The 16,727-nt window shown below is 32.6% G+C and overlaps 6 protein-coding genes across 6 annotated transcripts; 3 read left to right on the top strand and 3 right to left on the bottom strand.

Annotated features, from left to right (window-relative positions):
* Window positions 1-537: 537 nt before the first annotated feature.
* On the bottom strand, window positions 538-2,169 carry TVAGG3_0895040 (spectrin binding; the record flags this gene model as incomplete). Its single annotated transcript, XM_001318608.1, has 1 exon — window positions 833-2,149. The coding sequence occupies one exon, from the start codon at window positions 2,147-2,149 to the stop codon at window positions 833-835; it is 1,317 nt and encodes a 438-aa protein (XP_001318643.1).
* Window positions 2,170-2,318: 149 nt separating this feature from the next.
* On the top strand, window positions 2,319-2,915 carry TVAGG3_0895030 (uncharacterized protein; the record flags this gene model as incomplete). The annotated part of the gene is made up of 1 exon (XM_001318607.1): window positions 2,319-2,915. One exon carries the CDS (start codon window positions 2,319-2,321, stop codon window positions 2,913-2,915), a length of 597 nt encoding a protein of 198 aa, XP_001318642.1.
* Window positions 2,916-3,218: 303 nt separating this feature from the next.
* TVAGG3_0895020 (uncharacterized protein) lies at window positions 3,219-4,449 on the bottom strand (the record flags this gene model as incomplete). The annotated part of the gene is made up of 1 exon (XM_001318606.2): window positions 3,219-4,283. One exon carries the CDS (start codon window positions 4,281-4,283, stop codon window positions 3,219-3,221), a length of 1,065 nt encoding a protein of 354 aa, XP_001318641.1.
* Window positions 4,450-6,636: 2,187 nt separating this feature from the next.
* On the bottom strand, window positions 6,637-7,375 carry TVAGG3_0895010 (uncharacterized protein; the record flags this gene model as incomplete). Its single annotated transcript, XM_001318605.2, has 1 exon — window positions 7,054-7,374. One exon carries the CDS (start codon window positions 7,372-7,374, stop codon window positions 7,054-7,056), a length of 321 nt encoding a protein of 106 aa, XP_001318640.1.
* Window positions 7,376-7,814: 439 nt separating this feature from the next.
* TVAGG3_0895000 (cysteine S-palmitoyltransferase protein) lies at window positions 7,815-9,473 on the top strand (the record flags this gene model as incomplete). Its single annotated transcript, XM_001318604.1, has 1 exon — window positions 7,815-9,437. One exon carries the CDS (start codon window positions 7,815-7,817, stop codon window positions 9,435-9,437), a length of 1,623 nt encoding a protein of 540 aa, XP_001318639.1.
* A 484-nt stretch (window positions 9,474-9,957) lies between these two features.
* On the top strand, window positions 9,958-16,541 carry TVAGG3_0894990 (uncharacterized protein; the record flags this gene model as incomplete). Its single annotated transcript, XM_001318603.1, has 1 exon — window positions 9,958-16,515. One exon carries the CDS (start codon window positions 9,958-9,960, stop codon window positions 16,513-16,515), a length of 6,558 nt encoding a protein of 2,185 aa, XP_001318638.1.
* Window positions 16,542-16,727: the final 186 nt, after the last annotated feature.

The raw sequence follows: 16,727 nt of genomic DNA, 5'->3' as shown, positions 1-16,727 counted from the left end.
ATTCCCAACTATTAATCCTCAGTATGTAAATCAAAAAATGTTTCCTCTTGATTGCGCAATTAAATTTGGATCAGAGTTGTGTTTCAACTTCTTGAAAAATATCGGTGCAAAATATACCAAAGATTCCGAAAAATTTGCCGTCCAAGGAGGAAATGAATATATTTTCATGCAAATGATAGAAGATGGTAAGACGTTTGATGGCTTGATCAACATGGCATTGAAATATCATAATTATCAAATTGCTGATTATTTAAAAACTGAATTCGGACAAGAACCTAATTCAGTGGCACAAAGCATGCTTTATGGAAATTATGGAGTTGCCTCATATCTACTTTCGAAAGGTTCATATTCCAACGAGTATTATGGAATTCTCTTTATTTTCACATTCATCATTACTTCATACAATTCTTTTTCATTATATCAGATTTCCTAGCTTTTTAGGTTTATCATTGTTATATAAGATTCATTATCATTTCATATTTTTAATAGCTTTATGACATCTATCATTATATTATTATATTCTCTTCCTTCTTATATTTATTATTGCTTAATTTCATTCTCTTTCATTTCATATTTTTCATTTTTTTATACGATTCTCTTTCTTTTTATATTTATCATTATTCCATAGCATACTCTTTCTTTTAATGTTTATCATTGGGTTATATAATTCTTTATCATTTCATATTTACCATTAGTTTATAAAATTCTCATCACTTTCATATTTATCATTAATTTATAAAATCTAATTTCTTTTCACATCTATCATTGTTTAAATGAATTCTGCATCTTTTCATATTCAACATTTGTTTTATTATTTCAAGTGCAATATACTTTAAACTTTTTTACTATGAACATCTGCGCCATTCGATCTGAGAAATTCTGCAAAATCTGAATGATTGAATCTTAATGCCTCATCAAGTGGGGTCGCCCCATTTTCAGATTTAATATTAACATTAGCTCCGTGTGATATGAGTAATTCTGCTATTTCTATGCAATTAGTAAATGCTGCATCATGAAGCGGTGTATAAAAGGACTCATCATAAGCGTTGACATCTGCTCCATTAGAAAGAAGTACTTCAGCTGTTTCTATGCTATATCTCATAACTGCTCGATGAAGAGGAGTTTCTGATTCAGTATCTCTTGAATCAATTATTGCACCGCGTGAAATAAGAAATTGTGCTACTTCTGCCATATTTAGTTCAGCTGCAGTATGAAGAGCCGTTGAACCATCATTATAATTGACATCAGCACCATGATTAAGCAAATATTCACAAAGACTTGGAAGCCCAAAACAAGGAGACATAACGAAACAACCAATCAAATCATTCGTTCGATCTAAATATCCAAAAAATGCATGAAGATTATAATATTCGCAGCAAGACCACAAACTGAATAAATCAATTTGGTTCATCAAAAAAGTAATAAAATCTATGTTATGAGAAGCAATGGCATAATCAGTGCAATCTTTGTCTATTCGTTGGAATTGCAAACACTCGTTCATTATGTCTGGTTTTCCACCTAAAAATGAAAATTTAAGACATGTCGGAGTGATTTCAGCATTCAATTTTGAGCGCAGGAGCTTGAAAAACTCTGATGAACCATGATAACAACATAATTCAAGTAAAGAAAGGCCTCTTCCGATATAAGGGTATAATTCGTTTGATGTATTTTGATCTTTATCAAATCCTTCTTGTTCTGTGAACAGTATTAGCGCATTGACATCATTATCCATAATGGCCTTGTAAATAGTGCCTTCTTCATGAATTTCAAAAGAATATTTTTCGGTTTCGTATTTTTGAAGGTATTTTTCGTTTTCCTGATTTAATAAAACGCCATATTCCTTGTAAATGAAGTAATCGTAAACGCATTCAAATTCACTGATATATTTTGGGTGGTATTCTTCGTATAACTTTTTAAAAATGGACCAATATGATTTCAAGTACCGGTTATTGAATTTTGCTGCTTGGAATATAATATTTGTAAGCACAGATGCTGAGCATATTCTCGGTTCAAGAATAATCATTTTCAAATTTTCATAAATCTCGCTAATTTCATCATCATCGAATGTACTTAGCCTAAACAACCGAGTTGATATATCATCATAGTTCTTGAATAACACCATCAGCTCGTGAAAATTGCATTTTTCCATTCGAAATAAAAAGACATTTTTATTTTGTCGAATATTAATCTGTAAAGAAAGCTCCAAACAGAAATTGCGAACATCTCTCGTCAAAAGTTTTTCCAGACTGGATAATCAATATAAACTACTCTCCAGAGAAGGAATTGGAGTCTGTGAAAAGTTGAACAAGATTAAATTCATGAATTTAATCTATCTCTTGAAGAATGACCAGATTAAGCTGCAAAACAGTATTTTACTTTACGAAAAACTTGGAACAATCAGATTCACAGTTTCAAATGAAGAAAACTTGAGAATAGAGTGCGGAGACAAGTCTTTGGACATTGTTCCAAGTTTCTACATAAATAACCAAGTTTGCACTGTTTTCTTTGACAAATCTGTTTATTCTGTTTCTAGTTTTGCGACTGGATACATCAGAGTTCTTTCTGACGGAAAGAGATTTGTTTTCAAGTCGAATTTCGAAGGACCTCCTGATATCTTCAAAATCCCTGCAGAGGCAAGTAACGTTATTTACGAATTCAGCAAAGCTCCGACACCAAAAACTCCTTCTCCGACAAAAGCTCCACAACCTGAGCCAAGTAACTCAAGTTTCTTCTTGGGAATGACAATGAAACAGACAATTTGTTTGTTGTTCATCATTGTTGATGTTGTAACTATTATTGCTTTGTCTTCGAACTTAATTTATGTCTACTTCTACAAGTTTGAAGAAATGGTATATCCAAGCAGATCTTCATCATTGTATTCAAACGAAGGTCTTGGTCTTATGGATGAATTATAGAGAATAAAGTTTATTTTATATTTGTTTTTATGAAAACAAAAAGTGATTTTTTTTTCTAACAGAGTAAAACGATACTAACAAAAGAAGTTATTAAAGAAAAATGTAATAAACTCTTGCACCATTTTGGGAGAGATGATTCACCTTACGATGATCTCATTAGAAGAGTAATGCTTCACAATTTTCTGAGATAAATTCAAATTTTAATAAGAAACCCATAAATTTCTATAAGAAATTCCAAATATAGAGCTCAAATTAGTTATAAATTACAACATTAATATAACTTTATTCAAATACAAACAAAGTCTATAACAATCCTTGTGTTACATCAGTCTGTGATATCTCAGCAGACATGAAAGAATTGATGCTATGCTTCTTATGCCATTTGATGACATAAAAAGTAAGTACAACAATCAAAAGAATAAGTACAATAACAGAAACAGGTAAAACAATAAAGAGGGTCAGATTCTTTTTCGGAGAAGGAGATTTCGGATCTGGTTGTCTCTTCTCGAAAGCGAAACATTTATGATCTCCTCTATCTCTGAGTACTAAATCAAACACCCTTGTTTTACTATCGAACTGCCAGTGATCTGATATATAAACAACCTGAAAATCTTTGACATTTGAATGATTGAAACAAACAACATCGATTGAAATGTTCTGTACCATATCATCAACGAATAACTGTTCTGAAGATACTATATTTAAGCAATGAATCTTCAATTTCTCGTTTCTAACTTGAAGATTTTCGATATACAAAAATGGAACTTTGCTAAGAGAAAAATTGATATATAAATTAGATAAATTCTCAATACCTCTGAATTTGCTGTATGTTTGGTATTCTAATATCAAATTACTTGTCGTAATTTCGTCATTTGTTTCTTGTGTCACTGAATTTAGCTCGAGGTTACGCGGAACTATAGTGACATTATTATTTTTCTTGTAGGATGCATGTAAATCCAGATAAAATGGGGAAACGTGAAGAAAAGTTTTGGTATCAGAGCTTATTTCTGCCTTTTGGTGAAAATATAACCTATTCATCGTATAATGTTCCTTTGAATCAAAGATGCGTGATGCATCATAAATGCTTAATGAGTTCGGGAGTTTGCCGTCAATAAATTTCGTAAAAATACCATGGCAATTTCTAAATGATAATGGGGAACTTGTTTGTTGGTAAAAGTTCATGTCAAATTGGCCAATGGTTTTTAATTCGAGAACAAATTTGTCGAATTTCGAAACGTTTATAGACAAATCGAAATTTCGCTGGATATGAAACACACATTGTCCTATGTTTCTATGGTTTATCACACTTTGATCATAAAATATTGTTTCTTCTGTTAAATTTATGAAATTAAGTGGATAAAGCATCATTTTTGTGCACTTTAAAGAATATATGTGATTTTCCCCATCTATAATAATAATTTCATCAGTTGTGATATCAGATGTCCCATCAATTCCAGAATTACAAAATTCCAATTTTTTTACAGAAAATCTGGAATTAATTAGACTAACATTGCTAATACTTAAACTATATAGCATCGATGAATCCGTTAACATTATTTTTGTTTGATAAGCGCATGTTATAATCAAATTATTGCAGAAATTTGAAAAGTTGGAAAGATAAATGATTGGGCTGTAGCTGGACAAGAATGATAACTCTAATGGAGTTTTCGAGAAGACAAGGTTCCTTTGTATTTCGTCTAATTGTGATAAATGATCCGAAATCGAAAATTGTCTGTTTGATGGAAGACTTGTCATATAATAAAGTCTGTATTTATATTCATAATGGTTCTCAAATCGGGATTCAGTGAGTTCGAATCCTATAATTCTTCCGGATTTAGAATTAAATGGAGAATTTAGGATATCAAATTCATTGGCTCTTTTGTATAAAACAAAGTGTATTCATGGCCGATATATTGATCTGATTTATGTAAAATTTGTGTTTTGAAGTTTAAAATCGAGTTTGCCTTAATTAAATGATTTTCGTCATTTTGAATAGCGATTGATGGCTTCTCACCGATTCCCACAATACTGTCAAATACAATGGTGGAGTTAACAACTATAAATTGATTTAAATAAATTGGACCTGAAATTATTTCGCAAAAGGGAACATTAATCTCTAATATTTCTACGTTCATTGGAGTGCGGCCCAAATTAACTGTAGTGTTGCCGGATGAATTTATGAAAAGGGCCGAAATTATTATTTTTGAGTCGTCAGGAAAATCAAAAAAGACGTTTCCTTGGAGTTGAAAGTACTGAAATTCTATAAAATCCTTAAATGAGCTAAGCCGAGTTGTTGAATTTGGATCCATGATGTATAAACTTCCTGGAAATTGTTTGGAATTGATTATGTAGTTGCAATTACCGTACTGATAGAAGTTGCAATGGAATAAAGATAAGTTCCACATTGACTTTTGGATCCGAAATTCTGTATTTTTATAAAATTTAAATTCATAATTTAATGTATTTAAAAGTGATGAAATAAAGATGTTTGTTAAACTTATTATCAAATTTTCTTTAATGTTGAATGTAATTGTTGATCTCATATCAGGGTCTAAAATTAAATATTTTATTTGTTGATTTGGAAGCGTTGTTGCTATAGTAATCTTATTTCCAACGAGTTCAATTGATGAATTGCTTTGAATATTGTTAATGTTTGCTGGAATATTTGTTTCAACTTTATAAATTATTCGATTTTCGGGAGAATTTATAAAGCTTTCATGATCAATATTCATTTTTTGGTCAGTTGCCTTGAGGTTTGACCTCAGAATATCAATTGAAGCTAGGTCTTCGATAAAAAGTTGGTATAAAAAGCTCATTAAAAGTTCTAAAAAATTGAGAAAAGATATATTCAATTGTTTGAATCAATACGATGTTTATGAACGGCCGAAATTAAAAGTATAATTGATCTATATCACTCCTCTGGAATTTATCAAAATAATTTTTAGGGGGTATTATTATTGTCGTCTGGCGGTTTTAGACGACAATGCGAATTTTCAAATAATAGGATTTTTAGCCAGATAAAGAGCTACTCCATATATCATGCGTGTTTGCATACTATATACATAGATGGAATTGATGTTCTTCCTTTATTTAGGTACCGAAACATGCTTGAAAAATCTATTTTTTAGACGACAATGATAATTTTGTCACTTTTCCAGACGACAATAATAATTTGTCACCTTTTTAGACGACAATAATAATTTTGTCACTTTTTCCAGACGACAATAAAACATCCTCAATTTTTAGACTTATTAATTTGAAAAATATAAAAATACTTAATTCAAATTCAGAATATAATGTCGAATAAAAGTTGCACAATCAAAATTTAGAATTCAAAAAATTTGAATAGTATTCAATAAATTTTGAATAATAATTAATTCGATCGATTCACTCAACCATCATTCATAAAGAACTTTTTTACACGTTTATTATTTTATCGATCTGACTATTTTTATAATATAATTAACTTCAGATAATAATAGATATTTCCTCTAATTTGGTTCAAGTCGGATCACAATTTTCAACTTCTTGAAATAAAACCTTAAAAAACATAAAAGATCTTCATTGAACGTCATTTAGCAGAAATTTATCAAATTTATAATCTTGGAAACGATATCGTATCAATTTTAACGGTTGAGATTGCATTTGCTTCAGATCCCTTGCTAGACCAATTTTAGCTACGGATTTATAGTAATTGAACACAAAATAGTTGATCATGTCTATGATAATATGATTTCTGATAATGCCCAATTTCTCAAAATCAGTGAGACTGTACCATCTTGATATACAGCCTTTACGACTAAAACAGCAATTTAGTATGTTTATCGTATACTTGTTTTGTGGACTTATCTGTTACTTATGGTCAATATACGAAAAAAAGTTTTTTTATTGAATAAATTCTACTAAATGCTGATGTAATTATCATTATCATATCAGTTTCCAAATGAATGCCCCAGTTTCTGGTAATCGATCCACAAAGGTTACAAAATATTTAATAAGTTTAAAAAATTAATTAACCATTTATGCCTAATGAAATTACGAACAAATATTTTAAATGATTTCAAACATATTTCGAATATTTTTCTCTATTACATGGTTCAAAAATGTAATTGAATTTGCCTGAGAACGAGAATATAAATTAAGCCTCTCCTTGATCTAATTGTTGCATAATTTGTTCACGGGCTTGCCTAAGAGATGTTAGTGGATCTTCAGGATCGATATCGATTTCTAGTTTAGATTCCTGTGGAAAATCTGTACTTTCCTCAAATGTATCATTTAGAAGAGCACTAAATCTCTGAAATTGGTCTTCAGGAAGAAGTTCGCGAAGATCTTCAATAAGAATTTGCCTTGAATGGTTTCTTTCTTGATATTTTGTGCCAAATTCTCTTATTGAATTTATTAGATTTGCTGATTCTTCCTTGAGATCTTGGAGCTCTTGCGAAAATGCTGTAGCTTCCATCTCAATTTTTTTTTCTAGATAAACGTACATCGTTGTATACTTATATATTTACAGTTGTATTGCTTTATCAAGAATTCAAATGTCATTTAAAAATTTAGCTTATTTGGCCTTTGAAAACGAATATTTGAGAAAAATATTTAATCTTTTAAACTGTTTTCTTGATTTGATTGGTCGAGAATCATTTTTAACTCATACTTGATTGATTTGTAGTTAGATTTTCAGAATAATTAAAATGTTGGTGAAATTCACAATTTCAACGCGCCCATCTGGACATTTTACTAATTGTTAGAACAAATATCATCTATTAATACCGATGCATCTTGAATATGCTCTATCATGCCTTAGACGTTTAAAATATGATTTGAATGGATAAAAAAAAAGTCTGTATTCAAATGTTTATCTTTTTGTAAAGATTTTATTTGAAAAATATCTGACATTTTATGCAGAAATCAGCATTTGATGCTGTTGCTGCTTCAAACAATATCAAGAAATACATTGACAGTAAGATGTTCTACTGCACATTTGATTTAGATCAAATATTTCAAATTCTTCGTGTTGCCAAACTAACAATTGAGCAGGCAACTGCAATAATGCAGCAGTCTCAGGATAAATACGGCCCAGCAGATGCATTCAATATCTTTAGACATTGTAATGTTGAACTTGGAACCGATAGTAATAAGATTTTGGACTATTTTGAGACATTATACAAAGTATTAAAAGCAAGACCGTTCAGACATATGTTCAACTACATTAGCGATCTTGCAGATAAGTCAAATCTAATGGTTGAATCCGCAATAGAAAAATGCGAATTTAATCTTCTGAAAAGTCAACAAACTTCAGCGAAATCATCACCCAATAAGAAAATTAATAATGAATCTAAGAGCCCCAAAGGAAAAAACTCTGGAAATTCGATCGAGTCAAATAATGAATTACAGGAATTGAAAAAATCTTGCTCAAATAAGGATGAAGCTATAAGAAATCTACAAGAGGAGCTCAGACAGAGAGAAAACGCCATATCTGAGAACAAAAAATTGATTATTGAGCTCCAAAACTCGATCACAGAAGCCAATACAGAGCTAAATCTCAAGACATCTAGATTAACAAAAGTTGAAAAAGCAATAAAATACCTAGATGTTGAGTTGAAGAAAAAGGAAGCCCAAATCAAATTCCTTCAAGAGCAAAGCGGAGCAGCTATGAATAGATTACAAGGAGATGATACAAATCTTCTTGAATTACAGCAATATCAGCCAATTAATGATGATCATGAGACTTTTGAATCTGTTTTTAATATAATAGATAGGAGTTGCAGCAACAATGATTCAAGTGCGATCACATATGCCATAGTAAATGGATTCTGTGATATTGCGTTTGGCCAAAACACGATTTTAAGTTTCGCAGCTCAAAATTCTAAACCTTACATGATTGAAAAATTGAACAACTCTGGTTACACTATATTCGAGAAGGAAAGTGCTTTATCTTCCATTGTTTTTGGCTTTTGCGTAAGTGATTGCATTGATGGCATCAAGTTTATTTTCCAACATGTTGATGTCAATAGGAGATATCCATCATTCCGCAACAATACTCTATTAAACATTGCTGCCAAAATTGATGCGATAAACATTGTTAAGTATCTTTGTTCCATCAAAGGAATAGAGGTTACAGCGAAGGATGATGATGGAGACACTTCAATCCACTGGGCTGCAGAAGGAGACGCTTTGAACGTCATGAAATATCTTGCTCAGCTGCCAAATATCGATTTGAACATGAAAGATAAGTTCGGAGAAACACCTTTGCACAGAGCTTGCATCAGCTGTTCTTTGAATGTCGTTAAATATCTCTGTAGTCAAGTTCAGGTGAGAGTGAATGAGAAGGATAAGAAAGGAAACACTCCACTTCATCTCGCTTGCCAGTCAGGAGAAGAATGTTATGAAATTGTGAAACATCTCTGTTCTGTAAAAAGAGTTCTCAGAAATGAGAAGAATTTGGATGGTAAAACACCATCTTCGTTGTCATCAATTGATAATGTCAAGAAACTTCTTTCACCAAAACCAATCAAAAGATAAAAATATTTATTAATTTCACCAAGAATAAATAATTTCACCTTCTTGCTTTATTGAGCATTGTATCTTTTTCACCCATCTACTCTTTATAGTTAGTATATTAATTATTTCAATACAGACAGTTTCAATGAAATGTTAATTATTATAATTATGGGAGCGGTGAAACATAACTTTCAGAAAGGGTTCTAAGTGAAGCTGTTATTGATTTCTTTTAAATAATCAATGTTTATAGTAACCAATTGCATACAATAACACAAACAGCAATTTGATAGTTATTAAGTTATATTAAACTTATGAGTAAACCATAGTGATTGAAAGTTAGTATATTGTTGGCGTCAATTAATGGAGATATTTTTGAATTGAAAAAAATATCGTGAAAAACAACATTATTATGATAGAAATAGATTTACTCCAAGGAATCATTAATACATTTTCGGCAGTGATGACTTATAATACTATATTTGGTATAAAATCTTCTTAAGATTTAGTGACACTTTTTGCAGCACGTTTTTTATAAAAAGATATGAATAGAAAACCTGTGCCTAGGGCTAATCTTTCTGTCCTAGACAGGTTTGTCCCCGAAAAACCACAAAAATCTAGCAGATCTGCATCTGAGGCTCAAAAATATTTTGCCAAAAAAGAATTACCGCCATTAGTTTCATATGAAACAGCCGGACAAGATAACAGGCTTCAAAAACCTATTACAAAAGACATTCATGACTATAATCCCGATGATCCAATGATTAAAATCGGTGAAGTTACTGATAGAATTGGAGCTGTTGTAAAAGGTTACGAAGCTTCGCAAGATGAAGCAAGATTTAAAGATATGCAAACGCTCGACATGCAATTTAACGTCCGATCTTTAGATTCAAAACAAATTCTTGACGAATCGAAATCTATTGTTGACGAATTAATTAACAAAAACAAGGAATTAAAAGACAATCAGTCTACGCAATTAACGGATATAAGTACTTGGCTTAATGATCAGAAGTCTAAGCTATCATCTGACACTGCTAGCAGCGAAACAGCGAATTATATCGATCCTGCATTACAAATTGCATCGGAAGAAGCTGTTACAGCCCTTTCTAATGATACAGTTGGTATGCATGATAAAGTTAACCGAGTTATGAAGTTACACAGCGAATTCGCAGCGAAAAGTTATTTAAATATTCATCAAATGGAGATTGCTTTACAGAAAAAAGACGCGCAAATTAAAGAATTAATGCAAATTAACGAAAGCCTACAAAATAATGCCGCTCATAACAACAAAAGAAATAAAAATCAGCCGAATAAGGATATGAAAAAGAAATTAGATCAATCACTCGAGAAAATTGCTCAACAAGAAGAAATGATCAAGAGCCTAAACGCAAGAATATCAGAACTTATAGGTAAATCCGTTATAATAAATACAGGAAACAATTCTCAGCCAACTGGTGATGATAATGGGGCATATCAGCACCAGCAAGCTGCAGCATACCTTACTGTTAAGCTCGAAGAGTCAGAAATGCTCGTAAACAAGCTAAAAAATCAAATTACAGATTTACAACACGAAATTGAGATAAAAGAAATGGAAAAGTCAATTATGAATACTCAAATACTCGCATTGAATGAAAGAATCGATGCTTTATCAACCAAAAACGAGAATCTCCTAAATGAATTAATTATTGAAAAAGATAGCAAGCAAAACTCCGAAAGATCACAGAATACAGAGCGTTCTACCATGGAAGACCTTTTCAAGAAGAAGATAAAAGAGCTTGAAGCCGAAAACAACAAGTTACAAGAAGAAATGACGAACAAACTCAAAAACAACAACCAGGAATACAAGAAGCAGCTGAAAGAAATACAGAGAGAGTACGAACTGAGGGAAGTAGAGGCGAGAAACCAGTTGATGAAGTCAGCAGCATCAGTAACAAACAACGACGCCCTGATGAAATCAGTTGAACAAAATTTCCAGAGAAAATTCGAAATTTTGGAAAAGCAGTATCAGGATAAAATGCAGAGAATGGAAGAAGAGAACAAAGAGAAGTACAATGCAATGCAGCAGAACTATCTAGATGAGATAACACGTCTCAAACACTCGTTAGATTCGAAGTTGTCTGACAACGAAGCGACGAAATTGATTTTTTCGCAGTTGGAAGAAGAGAAAACGAAGAGAGGAATAAAAGAGGCTGAACTCAAAGCAGAGTACGCAACGAAACTAGAGAATGTGCAGAACGAGTTCAGAAGTTACATGGAGAAGCTGGAAGCGTCAAACAAAGAAAAAGACGACCAAATTTTCAAATTAAAACAAAACTTGGAAAATTCTGAAAATAAAATTTCAGATTTGAACTCACAAATCGAGAAATTGTCTGTTTTCCAGGTACAAAACAATCCTCCTCCTGTAACAGTCGTTGAACAAGAAGTTCCTAAAGAAGAACCAGAAACAAACAACACAGACATAAACAACGCTGTTTTGAAGGCGAAAAGAGACACAGAAAGTCAATACATAAAGAAACTGGCCCAACAAAAGGACACAATGGACAAATACTACCAGGCAGAACTAGACAAACTAAAGGAGCAACTAGGAGAACTAAAAACTAAAAACACTGCAAAAGAAGAAGAGAATTCCAACTTAAGAGAATCAATTGTTAATTTACAATCTCAGTTGCAACAGAAAGACGAAGACTCCAGTTTTACTGAAGAAATAAATCATTTGAAAGCTGAAATAGACAGACAGAATGACGAATACCAGAAACTACAAAGCCAGAAGATGAAATTGGAAGTAGATAATGACATTCTCCAGAAATCTTTGCAGGCAAAAGATGACGGACAAATGTTGACTGATTTGACAGAAAATTTCAGAAAATCAGTTGAAGAACTGCAAAACACGAAAGATGAATTGGAAGCATACAAGAAGAGATACAAAACAATACAAAAGATACACATGGACTCATTAAACAAACCAAAGACTTTGTTGGAACTGGATTTCGAATATATTTTCAACTATTACGAGCCAATTATTCCTCAGCCTGCACAAGAAGTCATTGTCAAACAGATAAATGCACAAGAACAGAGAGAAATAAGACTTTCTCTGCAGAAAGAAATTGTAGCTCATTACGTTCCAATTAAAAAGAATTTGGAGCTTTCTGAATACGAAAACAATATCAATTTGTTGCATTCGTATACAAAACTTTCTCTTTCTAATGAAGTAATAAATACAGACATAGAAAGAAAATCTCCAGAGAAATCATCAAGAAAAACTCCAGAAAAATCAGAAAGAAATACTCCAGAAATTTCTGAAAAACCGAAAACCGTTTTGACACAATCAGATTCTGTTGAAATTTTCCAAGATGAAGACAAAGAGCTTTCATCGACAGACACTCAAACAGATGCACTCAAACCAGAGATAATCGAGAAAGAAAAGATTGTAGAAAAAGAGAAGATAATAGAGAAAGAACCGCAAATAATAGAAAGAGAAAAAATAATTGAAAAAGAGCCGCAAATTATAGAAAAAGAGAAAATTGTTGAGAAACTTGTTGAAAGGCCCGAAGTTCCTAAACAAAGCGTTGCTGTTTATGTTAATTTGATTGGAAACAACTCTAATTTGTCATTGGAAACTCAGCCAAACATCGAAATCTTTGCAATCAATGAAAACGGAGAAATAACTCCAGAAATTCCTCCAACAATTGACCCAGAAATTCCAGAATTACCTGAAGAGAAACAGCAGATAGAGATGCAGATAATGACAAACGAAGGAACTATCATTGACATTCCAACAGTTGAAGAAATCACTGAAGAAACAGATCACGCTGCAGTTGCAACAGCTTCGATACAAAGAATCGAAGAAACTAAAGCTCTTTCGAAGAAACTGGCTTTGGTTGTATCAGAACTGCAAGCAATTGAAGAAGAATCAGATCCACAGAAGAAACTACAAATGCAGAATTCCATCGGCGTCACTTTGGACATCGAAAAAGATTCTTTGATTTCCCAGATGAAAGAAAGAATTTCTGAGTTGGAAGAGATGAATAAAAGACACATCGGATCATTATCTATCGAAACAAACACAGAACTCAACGTCAACAAGTCTCCAACTCCTGTTTCTTCTTCATCTAAGCGCCCTCAACTTTCCATCACATCAAACCAAATCGAAGTAACAAATCAAATTAATGAAAAACAAAATGATTTTGCTAATGAAAAAGATGTTGTTGTTAGGAATGATGTGATGACTTCTCCAAACAAGATGATGAGAACTCCAACAGTGAATGAGTTAGTTGAGAATGAATGCCAAGTAAAACCAGAAACAGATGAAGCAGTGACGCAAACTCAAAAACAGGAAGAAGTAGAGAAATTGGATAATGTTACACAGACACAGAACTTGTTGCAAACAACAAATGTGTCAATACAAACAGAACAAGAGAACATTCCAAAGATCAAAAGTGTTTTCTACGCTTCTACAATGGAAACACAAACAATGAAACCAGAAATTTCTCTTGAAGACACAGGAAACACGTTCTCCGTAGAAGAAAAACAGAAAACAGATGTCCAAATCAACACTGATGTTGTAGAGAAAGTTGACATCGGTTTCTCAGTGGAAGAAATGCCGAAACAAACAAGAAAAACAATAAATCTCGAGAAAATCGAAAACGTTAAAAGAAAAATCCGTTCAACAATAGAGAAAACTGCTAGCTATACAATAAATGTTCCAAAGAAAGATGATCCAAGAATCGAACAATTCGAGACACAGAGGAAACAACTAAATGAACTGAAGCAACAACTAGTAATGTTGCAAGCTGCAAAAGCAACAGAACTCAAGCAAACAGTTGATGAAATCCAGAAAACACTGAATGACGCAGGAAACTCGATGACAGAGATTGCAAACAAAGGAATACAAATGAAGAAGGAAGAGAAAACGAAACAGATGACAATGAATGCGAAAAACGCAATAGAAAACGCTCAAAACATAACAAGATTGATTTTGGAAAATACAAAATCAAAGTTGGGATCGCAATTACAATTAGTTGACAGTTTCACGAAAGTTTCAACTGATAAACTTATAAATACGCAGAAGTTGAATGACCTGTCATTAGACTTATCTCAAAACGTTGTTGACATGAAGTCAGAGCTGATGACAACAGAACAATTAGATACAGCATTTAGTACAGCTGTTAAACAAGTACAAGAACAAGAAAAGGAAATTCTCAAATTACAGAAAGATTTAGAAATTGCAAAGAAAGCACAGAACGAACCAGATGGAGCCCAATTAGTAAGAAAGGCTCAGGGAGAATTGGAAGAATTGTTATATGGAAATCCGAACAAAAACAAATTGTTTAATTCCAATGAATCAGCGATGAAAGTTATCAACGAAATTGCGAAAAGATCTAAAAACAACACGTTGATACAAGCTGTTGGAGCTTCTTTGATTCTAGATAACGTTGAGAAAATGACTGAAAAAGAAACCCCTCAGCCCCAAAACATTTACAATTCACTGACAAACGTCATTGAGATGTTGAACGAAAGAACAATAAATAAGAGAGCTCAGGAAATGACTCAGAACTTAAGAGACAGAATACAGTTTTTGGAAAAAGAGATACAGAGAAACGAAACAGAGAAAATGATGGTGAACAGAGATCTTTCTTTGTTGAAAGCAACGCAAATGAACGAGAAAATCGCAAATGACAAAAAAGTTCAAACTTTGGAAGAGCAAAAAATCCTTTTAGAAAGACAAATTGAAGATTTAAGTAAGCTGACTGATGTTGCATTGAAAGAAAGTCACCAGAACGAAATCCTCAAAGATAAGCAACTTAGAGAAACAGAAAGTATGCTTCAAGATAAATCAAAAGCTCTTCTTGAAACAGAGAAGAGGTATAACGATTTGAAATCAAGATTTGATGAATTGTTCAACCAGGCAAATGATGCCGAAGTTGACAACAAATCCTTGAGAAATAGAGTCGATGAAATTGTTTTCGAAAGCCAGATGAATAAGAAGAAAGCATCAGAATTCGAAAAGCAATCATCATCACTCAACAACGAGCTTGACAATGCAAACAACAAACTAAGTGATGCTGTCAAACTCACACACGAATTGGAAGCAAAGCTGGAACAAATCAAAATGGAGAATGAATCATTAAAGAACCAATTACTCGAGAAAATGGTCAATGATTCGATTTCAAAAGTTCCAAATGCGAAGAATGACATGTCTAAAGCTGTCAAGTTATACAAAGACAGATTGATTGAATTCGAACAAGCTCTCAAGCAAAGAGTCATCGAATACATTGACCTCAAAAACCAGAGAGCAACAGACCAGAAACAAATCATACAACTGAGGAGAGAAAGCAATCGACATGACAGCGAAATGAAGATACAAAAGATGAGATACGACTGCGCTAAAGATGAGAACGCACACCTAGTCAAATCGATCATGGCACGAGAAGAAACAATAAGAATTCTCAAGAGGGAAATCGAGAGATTGAGAAACTTGTTGAGGATGCAAAAACCATTGAAAGAAAACTTGAAATACATCGAGAAAATGAAAGCCGAAACAAGCGACGAAATCCAGAAACAAATGAGGCAATTGGAGAACTTGCAGAAGCAAAACAAACTATTAGGAACAAATGCTTCCACAAGATTCTTCGACAGAATGATCGAACAGCAAAGGAAATCATTGGCAAGAGCGCAGGCTTTGAAGGAAGAAATAACTCAGAGAGAGCAGAAAGCAAGGATGATGGCATTGGACGCTTCTGCTTTGCTAGTTAGAGAAAACGAATTATCCATTCCAGAAGAAGTTGTAATGAAGTACATGCCGAAACCGGAGCCTTCACAGAAAGTAAAGATGATGCAGCAGAACAGGCAGTTTGTTCAGCAAACACATATCAATGGCGAAGAGATTCCGCAACAAACCAAATCTGTTCAGAATGAAAACCAAAGTTACGCAGAAAGTTTGCAAATTTTGGGTGAATTGAGCGGAAAAGTTGATTCCAAGGCTTTGCGAGGAATGCTCAAAGATGCAAGACACGGACAGATTGTTATTCCAGGAAACCAGAAAACTATTAAAGGTCAAGGAAGCCAGGTTAATAACCTTTATGTGAAATCTTCAAGAAAATAATTTCGAAATTATTTATTATTCATGAATAAATATTTTGTTTGTTTTTTTATTGACTAATAGAATTTTTTTAAAGTCTAAAAAATTTAATTCTTCTTCAAGTAACGACATAAATCCATATCCAAATAGAACTGCAGTGCAATCTGATAACTCTATATTGTTGGGTTTGTCAAAGCCTAATTTGATATCTTCAATATAACATTATCTGGTGAAAC

This window comes from Trichomonas vaginalis, chromosome VI, assembly GCF_026262505.1.
Source record: "Trichomonas vaginalis G3 chromosome VI, whole genome shotgun sequence".
Lineage (NCBI taxonomy): Eukaryota > Parabasalia > Trichomonadida > Trichomonadidae > Trichomonas > Trichomonas vaginalis.
The sequence above is the reverse complement of the archived record's forward strand: the minus strand, read 5'-3'. Positions and strand labels throughout refer to the sequence as shown.